Below are 14,511 nucleotides of genomic sequence, written 5' to 3' on the forward strand. Positions count from 1 at the left end.
GAGGGAGGGAGGGAGAAAGGGAGGGAAGAAGAGAGATGGGGGAGGGAGAGGGAAGGGGAGGGGGAGGGAAGGGAAGAAAGGAAAGAAAAGAAAAGGAGAAATGATGAGATCAGAACCCCATTCTTCCGGCAAAGAAGACAGTCCAGAAAAGTGAGTGAGAAAAGATTCAAGTGTAATCCAACTAATGCATCTCCACAAGGGTTGCTATCTGCTGCACAGCTCTCCCCATTAAAGAAATCAATTTACAATTCGACTTCTCCTGTGGTGCATACTGAAGTCGGATCTGAGAAGGATGGAAAGCAGATTTGTGTTAAATACTGCCAATAAAGCCTGTAGCTCAAGGTTACAGCAGTCAAAGGCAATGCAGTGCCTTGGAAACCCCGAGACCCTCATTCATCAGCTGATGTCAGCAGCTCTAAAGAAAACAGCAGATCTAGCTCAGGAAGGGGGGCATTATCAAGATCAGACCTGGGGACAAGGTAACCCAAGGGGCTGGTTTTACAGTAGGCTTTTGAAATTGGCCTGAGTTTCTAACTTATTATGGTTGCTTGCCCAGCCTCCCTACAGTCTTCCATTTTTCTGCCAACAGAGCTCATTTTATATCCTCTTCTGTTTCTGAGTCTAAGAGATCTGGAATTTAGCTGACCCCCAGCTCTAGGGCTTGGCATCTGCCAAGTTCAGCCTGCCAGGTCAGAACAGCATTCTGGCTTCAGAAGCTTCAGAGATGTGCAGACAGTCTAAGAAAGAGAAGCCAGAGCCAATTCGATCCTGCCTTGGAATCTACTGTTTGGTTCTAAGAAATCACCTTTCAGCTGGGGTGGTAAGGAAGGCAGAGTACACACCTGAAACTCCTGGCAACCATCTCATTACAGCATGGAGAGAATGGAAACCACTCAGAGAGGGAAAAAAGTCATACAGAGCTAATCCAAATCTGATTTAGATAATTTCTGCTCCTAGATTAAGCTTTGCCTGAAGACTAATCCCTGAACTATTCAGCAACTAGATCCAGTAAGTTTCATTTTGCTTGATTTTTCAACCAATGTGAACTGGATTTGTCGTTGCAATTACTTTATTATTATAACTCCCACGTGTCTGTATAACACAGGTGAAGCGGACCTGTTTAGGGCCAGCTGTCTGTGAAACTCAATGTGTGGCCACACTCAGCAGTCACACCTTCCAATGATATTCAACTTTCCAACCCATGAACTACTTACAGACACATCACTGCAGACATCCAGTGACTGACAGCAAAGCAGATACACTTTCCAAACCAAGTGTCATTGAGCGCTGGTGATGCTCTACCTAAAACGACGAGTTCTCTCGCCATTTCTGCACTCATGATTCTCACCTCCATGAGTCTCTCCACATTTATGGAGAGACTGATCCACTTTGTTGTCTTTGAGAGGTCAGTAGTTCCTGGGCACTAAATTTCCCTGGGGGCAGCCCTTTCCCACTGGCTAACAGCCCTTAGGTAAGGCTTATTCTGAGGTATATTTTTAAACACATGGCTAGCTCTAGGCACTCCCTGTGACAGCTGGTTTACCAATCACATAAATCAACAGCCTTCCCTTCCCCCTGTCATCTCCCTCCTGCCTGGTGGTGGTCCTGGCCTTCCTAAATAAACGACATGTGCTCAATCTTTGTCCCATGTCTGCTGTTGCCTAGAGAACAGAAACCTCATCAAATGTCCCACTGGACATCTCTCTAATTCCCCCAATGGGATGCTCTCCTGCTTGACCATTTTTCATTAGACCACCGAATCTTCTTCAAATCCTTTTAGATGATTCTTAGAAATTCGTCTTTCCTCTCAGCCTGCATATCCCATGAAGCAAAACAAAATCTTAGAAGCTCTCACATCGCTTCCACCCACCCCTAAAACTTATCAATATAGTCACACAGTAAAAATAGAAAATTTTCAGAAGGGAATGCTGTTGCCACCCAAATATGATTTACTGATTAATACCAGAGTAAAAGACAGGCCCAGGCACTGTGCTGGTGTCAAGACTGAAGATGAAAGTCAGGAACACAGCCTTCCAGGCTCCTCACAGGCTGGATCCTACTCACTTCATCTCTCACTTCCTCTCACCCTCCCTACCTTTTCTTTGGCGTTTTATGTGGATCCAGCCATACTGAACGAACTGTTTGCAGTTCCCTCAAAATAGGCTCTTCTTTCTTTCTCCTTCTGCCTCCATCTGCCTAAAATATCTCGTCTGCTCAGAGGTTCTTAAGGAACGTGTTTCCTTCTCACTCCCCCAAACTCATGTGTTTCAGAACTTTCTCACCCTAAAGAGAATTTGGAGTGGATTGCTCTGCAAGACTGAGCTTCCTTCTCTCAGAACAGATGCTCAATCCAGGCTTGATGATAACATGGCCAGATGTTACAGATGGGTTCACAGATCTGAATAATGAAGTCATTCCCGGGTTCAGGGCAAACACAACCATTATTTTAGGTGTTGTGCCAGATGCCTTTAGCTGGTTCACAAACACAACAGAAGATAACACTAAAATACACAATAAGAAGGACACCTGTGTTGCGCTTCTCTTCCTTCTTTTTGGTTCCTTAAAAGAGAGAAAGTCTAATTTCTGCCATCCTTCTGTCTTAATGCCTAGCATGTGCTAATCCCTCGTATTTAACAGGCAAAAGCAATAGTGCTAATAATATTGTTCTCTTCATAGAGTACCATGTGTATAATTCTCTTCTAACTATAGAAAATGATAACTTTTCAACGTTTATGTTAATGATGTGAAGTTTTGATTTAAGCGCAAAGAGTCAAAGGCAACAAAGATTAAGTGTTTGAACACACATCCATGTTTTTCAAGTGTGATACTGTACACGCATATACACTATCATGGTACATACTGGGAGTGTGCTTGGTTGTGATGATACTCAAATCAAATTTGTGGTGGTACGACTACAATAGCTAAGCTTGAAGGCTGCTTTCTTCCTTGATGATCAGTGCAAGAAGTGCTTGGAGGGCAATGCCTCAAGTGAGGGGCCACCCAAAGCTTGAACGTGCAGAGCTGGAGAAGCTGGCTGGAGCTGTCTGCCCAGCTTCACAGAGGGCTTTAGAAATAAGGGAATGATTTGAACTTTTCTTTCTACTCCCCTCCTCTTAGGGTAACTAGGCCGAATTTTCATATTTCTGGATAATTTCAGAGTTGAAAAATCTCTCTTTTAGCTACATTTGGCTCTTCTGAAGTACAAGGCAGAGGAAGTTCCCATCTTGCTAAATCCCAGCTGTGATGTACAACAAAGGCTTTTCTGTCTTTGATAAACAAATGAAGCTAAACATTAAAGATGCTTTCTGATCCTTATTTAAGGAAGCAGCCCCAAAACAAACCAGTTAGACCTTCACAAGCTGCTTTTGACATCAAGTTTGAAAAGCGCTAAGTGGTTAAACATATCATTTCTTTCTGAAATGTGGCTTGAAGATAGGCCACATAGGCCTTTTCTCCTCTGACCCTGTCTGACTGTTCTTCTCATACAGCCAAATCGTTCAAATATATTTACTAAGGGGACCAAGGACTGTTCACAAAGCACCTAGAAAAAAGAGGTCAGAGCCTAGGAAGAACCTGACTTTAAAAGCCAATGTTCCAGAAACAAAGAGACAAACAGAAAATACCTAAGAACAAAATAAGTGAAAAGATAACTCCAGGAGAAGTGATGTCATCAGAAACATAAAAGAGGAGTTGCCAAAATGTGTGTGTCTGTGTGTGTCTGTGTGTCTGTGAGTGTGCACATCCACACCTGGACGTGTGGACACGTGCACTCAGTGGGTGGGTGACCAGGGTAGTCAGTGACGACCTCCGAAATACTTTGATTTAAGTGTTAGATAATAAAGGGGTCTGCCTGCAGGGCCAGAGAGAAGGGCATCGCTGGTGAGGGGCACAGCATGCACAGTGCCTTTCCACTTCCCTCCCCTTACTCACCTTGGTCAAAGGCTGCCCCTTCTCTCCTTGCCAGCGCTGCTTTGCACATGGCTGACACTGTCTCTGACCTGGGTCTGAGTCCTCGTCCCGTCATGAACTAACCCAGTTACCAACCTTGCTCGCTCTCAGTTTTCCTATCTGTAAAATGGCACCGAGAACCATTATGTTTATTTCATTTCATAGGGTCGCAGTAAAAACAAGATGACAGATGTGAAACACTCAGTTTATTCCTAGCTAAACATGTAACAATGGTTACTCAAATCTCATTGGTTTGTGACATTTGGACAAATCTCCGAGGACACATTTCATGCAGGCTAAAAAACTCTCATCCCGAGCCCTGTGCAAAGCTGAGCTGAACGTGAATTCTGATTCCCTTCTTCGTCTGAATGAGTTTGGGGTTGGTCACCGTGAAACTGGAGCTGATGTCACCTTCTTTATTTTGGCTCCCAGTATTTCCTGCGGTCCCTTCCATAGCACGCATTCTATATCCCCAGTCCTCGTTACAGCGTTTTTCAGTAGGGAGCCAAAGAGAAAGTGTAAGTGCTTGGACTTTGAGGTTCAAAACAGGTCTTTGAAACTCAAGGCAAGGACTACAGACGTGAGAAAAGGGCTTTTTGAGTTTCGGGAGCCTGTATCTTTTGAGTTTCAAAGGACTAAATCCAGGGCTAAATAACAGGCATAGAAGAAATATGTTCACTGATCTTCCAGAATGAGGTTTTCCTCTGCTACAAAAAAATCCTACTGGCTGGGGAGAAGCAGAGGAGAAATGTAAGGGTTGAATCCATCTGGCTGTCTGATGAAGCCAAGTCCAGCGGAATATTAAAGTGGAGAATAAAACTACAGAGATGAAGGTGGAGGGGAGGAGCCTCTTCTTTCCTAGAGGGAACTGGGAAAATGAGCCAACCTGTGTGTCCTCTGTCATCTTATCTGCACTCTAGCTTGGTGCAGTAAGGGAACAGAGCTGGACTCCGGGACCAGAGGCAGAAGCAATCCTGAGCACTGCACCCAAACCGCTCTTCTCACAGACATCCGGTAAGGCAGGCAGCCAGCATTTCTCCGGTGCAGAGTTCAACCGCACTGAGAAATCTGCCTGTGCCCCAAGATTTTGCTTCGCATCGCCTGAATCACTCCACGTGGACAAACCCCCTTTATGATGGCTCAGGATGGTCGTAAGCCCTCAAGATGGAACGGTGGCTCTAAAAGTTGAGCTGAATAAGCCTCAGCACTGATACTTCAGCGGGACTAAGAGGAATCAGCCTGAGTTCTCCCTGGAGCTGGCAGGATACTAAAACACACTTTCATTACACACTTCCAGTCAAAAGAGATCTATCTGCTGGAGAAAAAACCCACCATCGACAAATTAATGGCCCAGAGAAAAAGCGGTGAAAACTGCCTGTCATGAAGCTCGTATCGTTTTCCGCTCCCTGCATCCTGCAGTTCACCCTCTCTTCTAGGCCTGAAATCAAATTTCAGGAGCATAAATTGCAGCACAGAGCTAGACCAGGGGCTCGATGCACCTTAGACTCCTGAGCACTTTCTAAGCCCCACACTCCAGAAATCTTTCACAGGAGTGATTATCTGCCACCCAGAAGAGGGAAAGTTCCTCAGAAGGCTCGCAGTTCTCAGTCTCAGGACACCCTCGGACCTCCATGGAGGACGGAACACAAGCCACTCACCACCAGCTTCCCTAAATTTACACGGACTCTGTTTACATTGAGGTCAAGAAGAGAGAAGGACATAAGTTACTGCCTCAGTTTCCCCAAGGAGAAACTTTGGTCTTCAGATCTCTGAAGCTTCTGAAGTACCCAAAGTCACCACAACAGATTGCTCTGAAACATGAGACCAAAGGAGTCCCGTCTACACGCCACATCCCGAGAGGCAGCTCCAGTTCATCCCACCGAATAATCACCGCACAAGTTCTGCCTCAAAACCATCTCCTTTTTGAACATTGATCCACGGATCCACCGGTGCTCACTGCCATTCTCTAACAAGTAAAGATGTAAAACAAGACACAAATTTGGCTAAGGGTAATTTCATCCTAATTTTATACATGTAATGAACACTAAACAACTCTCAAGTGCACTTTAGAAATATCCCATGTTTTTTGAGGTGTATTTCTTCATTTACCTTTTTTAACTTTGCATCTCTAGTAAATGAAGCTTTGGTCAAGTTCCTTCCCTCAAAATTCATTTTAATTTGTACTGACAGACAAAAAGATGTGAATACATTAAAAACAGAGCTGAACATTGTTGAGTTGTGCCTATCCTAAAGCCGCCTCCAAATGTATTTTAAGTCTGGCATAAAGGTTTTTCCATACAGAGAACTTCAACCTAACTTGATGGTAAACAGACTGTAACTTACTCTTATAACATATGAAGTCTCAGCCAATCACAAACAACCAACTGCTCAAGCCAAGTTTTAATAAGACAGACAAGAGCCGTAAACTATCAGAGTCACTTCTGCTCTCTATAAGTCATTTCCTTTTCTCTGGCTATAATACAACCTGCCTAGGAGGTGAGGCCAAGCATTCTGAACCATTTTTGGTCCAGACTTCAGGCAGATTCTAGAAATCACATTTAAAAAGTCAGCAAATAGAGATTTATTGTAATTTTGTCCTTTAACAATGTCTTGGTCATTAAGTGATATGGTTTAGATATGCTTGGCTACAGGGGTCTTTAGTTCTGTCCACAGCCTTGTTGCTTATCTTTTCCAACAGAATGGTCTGTCCTGTGACTTCCCCATCTGTTTCCAAATGGTTGGTGCAAAATATTTACCACTGCTCAAGAACCAGTTGGATCTTCCCACATACCTCTTTGATGAGCCAGCCATCTATACCAAAACTAATGTATGAAGATTGATCTCCCTCATCCCTTAGGACTTCAGGCTGAAAGAGAGGGGCCCACCCATCAGTACACCCACCACATCCTCCCACAAAACTACTGAACCACTCCAAGTCTATAAAAATCCGTTATTGCAATCTTAACTGCGGACATGCTTTTTATTTAAAAGACACACAAGGCAAGGGAAACCTCTTTATTAGGATGTCTCTATTCATTCCACATGCCTGTTCCCATTTTCAATCTATTATTTCATTTCTTAATTGAGCAGCCCAAGCTCTCAATGAGCTATTTAGCAATTATGGGGGGGACACACAGGTCTGACACTGTGGCGAGGGGAGGAGGTGACAATGCCCATTAGCACCAGCCCCAGTAATGGCCTCATAATGCCGCCTTGCACTTAGCCAGATGAAAGCAGCCATAGATTCTAAGGAATTTTAAAGGGTGTCACAAACCTTAATTAATTCTCAGGGCACTGGGAGGAATTTACTCCCATTTGGGATTCTGTGAACTACTGTATAGAAGCAGTTGCAGGTCAAAAGAAAAATACCCTAAAGCAAGTTCCCCTACAGTCTATAGAAGTGATTCAAAGTGCATTCACATGTGGCACTGTTAGTCCTTCCCCAAGTTCCTATTTATGTTAACCACATGCCCGGCATAGTGCTGGGGTCAGGGAGGAACAAAGATGAACCAAGACACATGATCCCCAGCCAAATGGAACTTTAGAGTTTCAGGGATGAAATCGCCATGAATTTAACCTATCTCATGAATTCATCAGTAACATCATACTCACTGAATAATATAAAGTAAAGGTTGTTTGGTACCAAGACAGGAGCCTGGTCTCACAAAAGACCTTCGTTTGGGGTAACTGCACTACTACTTTTATCCACCTTCCTCAGACATCTTTCTTGGCCTCAGGTTCCCCTTTCAAATAGTATCCCTTCAAAATTCTGTTGAAAGCAATAAGAGAATCATGTACTGTGCCTGTCCCCAAGGAAGTGCCTTATACAGGTGAACAAGGATAGCTGCAGATATTAATTGCAATGGCCTCCTAAACTGTGGAATCAAACCGTGGCTCATCCAAACAGACATCAGTTAAACCTGTAAGAAGTCCTGGAATGGTTCAGAACTTAATGGGCCCCTGAAGGTCTGGAGGCGCAGTTATGCTGAAGATTAACCCTACGGAACCTGGATGAGAGCCCCGAGCCACAGACAGCCTCATTTTCTCCCTGGGGCTCTTCTAGAAATATCAGCTGGAAGATGGAAGCACAGGAGCTGTATTTTTCCTAAAGCAGGCAGAGGACAAGGCTTGCCATGGCCCTTTCTGGAGCCTTCCAACAGAAGCCTTACGATACTGCCCACCGCATAGCCAGGAAGGAGGGCAGTCTCAGCCTTAGCCTAATATTCAGTACTCTCATCGAGGACTTGAACAGAGGCTGATAAAAACCCACATGGGCTACAAAGCTAGGACTTTACCTTGTAGGCAATATGCTGTCTAATGGAACCAGGATCCCAGAAGATCGCCACCAGCTGGTGTGGGAGACTGACTTACATAACATGAAATTTAACAGAGATAAACACAAGGTCCTGCCTTCTGGGCCCATCTGGCCAAGTCCTTAATGGGGAAGCAGGTGTGAATGCACTTAGCTAGATTTCACTGCCTGGATGTTCAATTCTAATCATCAGCACAATGTGGTTTTCAAAGACAGATCATTTTTGGTTGCATTATTTGAAGTAGAGTTCTAGAAGAAAGGAGGTGATATTTCTATTCTGCTTTGGCTTTCACTATAGCTTCGGGCACAGTTCTGATAGCCATTACCACTCTTGAGTGTCATAAAATAAATGATACCAGAGAAGTGATAGGGATTTCAAATCATACCCTCGGTAGTTGAAGAAAGTGGAAAAGAATTAACTTGAGAAGATTGGCGGTGCATGATTGTGCTTTCCTAATTCTTAAGAAGGGATTAAAAAGTAGCCCAGTAATGTGTGAACAATGGCCAGTAATGCATTCAGTCCTTGCCACAACTTACTGTTTGTCCCCAACGTATGACAAGGAAACTGCAAGTCACAGGTTAAAACACAATAGCCCCAAGATCGTGGAGCTTAGAGTGATGGGTTTAGGATATGATTCCACACTTTGAACCTCCATGCTTCATGGAGACCCATTCTGACTCAAGCAAATAAACAGATATCTGCTGCTTTTCTGCTACGCTGGAAGCTCCTGAGAGATACAGTGCTGTCTTTGTCTTCATTGCATCCCCAGTGCCTAGCACATGATAAATATCTAGCAAACATTAGCTGAAGAAAGGAGTGAACTGATGAACAAGGACAAGCCACACTACACGTGAAGAACTCTCTGTCACGAGAACCACCAAAGTTTTCACGGCCCAGGGCTGCCACAGCAAAGTGCCACACCTGGATGGCGTCAGACAAAGAGAAGTGTATTTTCTTATACATCTAGAGATCAGAAGTCAGAAATGAAAGGGTCAACAAGACCATGCTCCACTGAGATGCCAGGGAAGAATCCTTCCTTGCCTCTCTAAATTTTGGTGGCTTCAGGCATTCCTTGGCTTGCAGCTGCTTCACTCCAATCTCTGCACTCGCCTGTCACGTGGCCTTCTCCATATGTCTGTCTCTGTGGTTCTAACCTCTCTGTTCTCCTAAGTCCATCTGTCATTGAATTTCGGGGCTTCCTTAACTCCTTATGACTTCATCCTAATTTGATTACAACTGCAAAGACCCCGTTTCCAAGTAAGGTCACATTCACAGATTCTGGACAGACATGAACTCATTGGAGGCTGCTGCTTGGGGCAGTACAATCTCTGAAAAAGATGAACCCTGTTAAGAGGTAGGGCCTCGGGTTAGAATTTAATAGCAAGGATGTCGGCCATAGAATGGAAGGCCGATCTAGGATATTATCCATGTTGCTAGAAACCATCCCGCCCAGTGCACGTGTCTGTGTCTGCAGAGGAAATGAAGTCCACGGGGACAGAGCGTCTGCCCAGGCTGACCCGCACATGGCACACACACTCCACTTAGCCTTTGCACCAGTGTCTTGAATGACCAATGAATGACACAGGAAGGGCAGTGTGCCTGCCCTCTTCAAGTGGGACCAAATAAAAGAGTAGCAAATTTTCTTTCCCTCTGGGCTCACTCCTAGATATTCAAGTAGCAGAGATCAGAGAATAATTTCAGAGACAGCTAAAGCCATAGAGAAGTCTGTTGATCTGGACTTGCTTTGGTTTCGTGCTTATTCACTGTTAACTGTCCAATTACTACTCTACAAGGTAGGTTATGAGAGCAGTAAGTAACCTTGTCATTTTACATCACAGCTATATCCTATTTACTTAATAATAATAAACCAGTAACACTACGGCAGAGCTACAATTAGTTGGGTGCTAGTCTGGGTGTGTGTGTGTGTGTGTGTTCACTGTTAACTGTCCAATTACTACTCTACAAGGTAGGTTATGAGAGCAGTAAGTAACCTTGTCATTTTACATCACAGCTATATCCTATTTACTTAATAATAATAAACCAGTAACACTACGGCAGAGCTACAATTAGTTGGGTGCTAGTGTGTGTGTGTGTGTGTGTGTGTGTGTGTTAATGTGTTTGATCCAACAACGCCATGACAAGCTGAGGCAGAAGCTGAACAGCTGGTGCAATGCCCACAGCTAGCATGTGGTGGAGCTGGGATTTAACCCAAGAGAACTGGTTCAGCTCATGCTTTCAACATCAGTACATGTACATTATCTTTCAACTGCCTCACACATACATTTAAAAATCATTGAGCATTTACTATACATCGGCCCCCTTGCCTGGTTCTGGGATTCAGCTATGAGTAAAAGAAGGAAGAATTTATTAAACATTTTCTGAATGGATGAAGAAGACAAGGATGAACTGATGGAAGGGTAAATTTGTGAACAGAATGGCCGATGGATGAAGAACTAGGCAGGATTCAGATATGAGGAAAGGGTTCACTAACTATCAGGGTAAGCCATCCGTTGAAGAGGCTATGCACTTATTGGAAGGTAATCTGTCCAGGGAAGGCATGTGGGCTCTAGGTCAGAAAGCCTGGTGCCATGGCCTGGAGATGTCCTTCAGAGGCACAGCTCTGGCCTAGGAACCTGGCTCCATCCCTCTGCTATCTGTGTGATCTGGAACAAATCACTCAACCCCTTGGGCCTGTTTCCTCACTAATTAGGTGAGTATCACCCCCCGCTATTCACATAATTGCTGTGATCTAAATCTTATTTGTTATTGTTTAGAGCCCAGTTCAAATATCATCTCTTTTCTGTAGCTTTCAATTCAATTCGATTCGATTCGACTATTTGTTTTGCACCCCGTAAGCAGACTTTGTGCTTGGGGTAAAGACAGAGCAGCAAATTTGACAACTGTGGTCCTTGTTGCATTCAAACATGTAAAATGAATGTTAAGAAGAGAGAAGCCTGTGTTGCTATGGACGTGTGTGACAAAGGGAGAACACACCTTTCCCCCTTGATGTTTCCATAGTGCTTCACTTGGGTTGGCTACTGTGGTACACATTTGTCTCCCCTGTCAAACACAGTTCTTAGGTGGCTATAGAGTGCTTATAAAAGAACTAATGCACCACATCGATAGAAGGAGGGAGAGGATGAAGGAGGGGTAAAGAGATAGATGGATGGACAGAAGGAAGCTCAAGCAATGATTTATTGCTAAGTAGGAATGGCCAGGACCAATTCCAGGAACACACTGAGTTTGCTCTGAGCTGGTGTCCACATATTTAAGAACTGGATGGAATAGGAACATCATGGCAAAACTGAGCAAAACCAGAAACTTCAAATGAAAACACAAGAACAAGATGAAATTCAGTTCCCAACCATAGGAGATGCTGCTAGCGAACAGAACTCTTTAGACCGCTAGACCCAGAAGGACAACTGTGGGATACTGAAAAATGGCCACCAGTGTCTCCTGTCCTTAGAAATGCACCCCTTTATCACTTGACTTTGTAGTTTGTCCCAACAAAAATGCAATTTATTCATCTAATCTTGAAACTTGGCTTTGCCCAGGTAGTGTGCCTGGCCCACAGGACAATAGCAGCTGTAGTACCAGAAGAGTCTGAGAAGCAGCGCACCAGGGATGGTTCCTCCTGCTTTGGGAACCCCGGAGTCACTCTTCTGTGAACTTCCAGGCTGCCTAGGCCTATCTGATAACGACAGGCACATGGCTGAGTCATATCCACTGTAGCAGCTGACACAGAGTCAACTTCCAGGTATGACTGGTACCATCCTTACCACACAGCCCCTGTCAGCTGTCAGCCGACTTTAGCCATCAGCTGAGTGGGCCCTCAACCTGAAGAGCCATACAACCAGGCACAGAATCGTGAGAAATAACAAAATGGTGACGATTTTTAGCTGCAAGTTTTAGGCTCATGTGTTGTATGTGTTCTGTTCTCACTGAAAAACAGAACTATCAGAAGGTGTGACTTCCTGCAGACTGAATGACTGTGCTACTGTGGGCAGAGTCCTTTCTTGATGTCTACCCTTGAAGCAGAGAGACAATTCCAGGAAAAAGCCCTTTCCACCAGTACAAGCACATTAGCTGATGCCTCGGGAATTTGAGAGAAAGCTTAAACATATGCTCATCACCTTTTGAATAATTATTTGCAAACTGACAGAGCACCAAGTATGGGTTCACTCCTCAAAACAGAGAAAGGCAGAATAGACATGCAGCCTGCCCCAACTGGCTAAGTGACCACATAAGGGACTAGAACAAAGTCAGGTTAAACTGGACTATTCAGTCACCACCCTCCATTACTACTGCCCTTTGGGCCCCTCAAAAACAGGGACCCCAGCCTGCTGTCCTTAATCCCATACACCAGGCTGAACGACTGTGCCGCATCAAAGCTGCACCTGGAAAGTACTGAGCAGGAAGTAGCAGTATGGTATTTGTCTGGCCAAAATATCTACCCAAATACTGCTTTACAGCACCCTGGAAGGAGGAACTAGGGTCTGGAGTCTTGCTATCTTGAGTCTGAATTCAGGACACTGTGTTTTTGTTCATTTATTTATCTGCACTTCAGTTTTCTTACTAGGAGAATGAGAGAAACAGTGGTTGCTCCTTTGCAAGGTTGTTTTAGGACTAACAGATAAATCTGTATATGTGCAAGTACTTGGTACAGCACCATGATCACTACAGGAGTATATGCCATCATTTTTAGTACTTACCCCTATCATACTACACTCTCTTCTGACTCAAGCACAAAAATACACTTCTCAGATCCTCTGTTCCAAGTAATATAACTGATGGGTATTTCAGATTGAGAACTCGACTGGCCTTGCCAAACTTTCTAGTTTCCAAAGCCTTTCCACACAAGCCCCCTTCCTTTGCCCTCTCCTCCGCAAGAGTCAGACCCACACTGCAATGTGAGTGCAATCTCCCTGTCATTCCACTATCCCCTCTATTATCCCACTGAAGCATTCCTCCAAATTTTCTTGAATATTGGCATCAGTTTCTGCTTCTGGAGGACTCACACTAAGGAATAGGACAGACTGAACTACGAAGAGGCTTCATATATCTGTTAAATCTCCTTCATCTTCTTGCTTCTACCTTAAAATATATTTGGGCTCTCACCACTCCTTCCAACTTCACTGCTGTTATCTTGGTCCCGGCCACCATCCTCTCTTACAGCACTACTGCGGGATTTTCCAAGCTGATCTCCCTTCTTCTGTACAAGCCTCTCTCCAAACTGCTCTATTAAACTAATGACCCTATCAAAGCTAAGTCCAACTGTGTAACATCTCTGCTTAATGTCTTCAAATAGTTTTCCATTTCACTCAGAGCAAAAGCCCAAGTTCTCACAACAGTCTAAGAAACTCGCTTCCACCCTGCCACCTGCTTATTCCACTGCATCTCCATTGGCTTCTTTTCCCTGCTGAAGCCTCCACCTCAGGCAACGGCTTCCCTCTTGTTCTTCCTTGTGTTCGTGCAGATGTTCCTGAGCACAGTCATGTGATTCACTCTCTGCCTCCAAAATCTTTATGCAAACGTCACTTTCTTAGTAAGGCACCCACTGGCCACACTACCTGCAATTTCAAACTTCCTCATTCAATATTTTGCTTCAGTTTTTGTTTTCTTCATTATAACCATGACTATGTGACACAGCTTATTTTACCTGAGCTATTATCCATCTCTCCCTAAGAAAATATTATGCTCTGTGAATAGGTAATTGTATTTGTTTTATTCATGGTTCCACGGACAGCACCTCTAACAGCATCTGGCTCATACAGAATGGATGGATGGATGGATATGGGGAGGGATGGACAAAGGGATGGAAAGATGAATGGAAGGAAGTTGAGAAAGGGCTCTCTAAGGACTGGAGATGTTCTGAGACCATGGGAATAGAATCCATGCATTTACTTGGAAAACATCCTGCTTAGATGTAACTTAGTTAATCCTTCAGGCTGTGTGTTGAACGGGGACAACATAAAGTTGGGTGGCCTGTGGCTTCTACTTGTCAACAGTCTCCTAGAGATAGAAATGAATCTTTCTTGGGTAAGACCTGAATCATTAGAATGAAGACAGCTAGATATATGAATTTTGGTCCTGGCACAGTTTTGGCCAAGTTACTGAACCTGCCTGAGTCATCTTTTCTTCATCTTTAGAAATAAGGTAACAAGGGCCGGGGATTTAGCTCAGTGGTTCGGTGGCCTGCCTTGCAAGCGTAAGGACCCGAGTTCAATCCCGGTACCAAAAAAAAAAAAAA

The 14,511-nt window shown here is 44.2% G+C and overlaps 1 protein-coding gene across 6 annotated transcripts in view; it reads right to left on the reverse strand.

The window, feature by feature from the left end:
* Positions 1-14,511, reverse strand: part of Hs3st4 (heparan sulfate-glucosamine 3-sulfotransferase 4) — a 718,708-nt gene that overhangs the window by 182,072 nt on the left and 522,125 nt on the right. Inside the window, exons 1-2 of one of the 6 annotated variants that reach the window (XM_033758603.1) lie at positions 4,835-4,991; positions 3,931-4,068 (exon numbers count right to left, since the gene is read on the reverse strand). The exons of the other annotated variants lie outside the window; for them this stretch is intronic. Coding sequence (XP_033614494.1) covers positions 3,931-4,024 — 94 coding nt within the window. The 5' untranslated portion in view covers positions 4,025-4,068; positions 4,835-4,991. Of the gene's footprint in view, positions 1-3,930; positions 4,069-4,834; positions 4,992-14,511 lie in introns of those variants that run through there. 6 annotated transcript variants of the gene reach the window in all.

Source organism: Fukomys damarensis, unplaced genomic scaffold, assembly GCF_012274545.1.
Source record: "Fukomys damarensis isolate Sample0158 unplaced genomic scaffold, DMR_v1.0_HiC HiC_scaffold_34, whole genome shotgun sequence".
In the NCBI taxonomy this organism is placed as follows: Eukaryota; Metazoa; Chordata; class Mammalia; order Rodentia; family Bathyergidae; genus Fukomys; species Fukomys damarensis.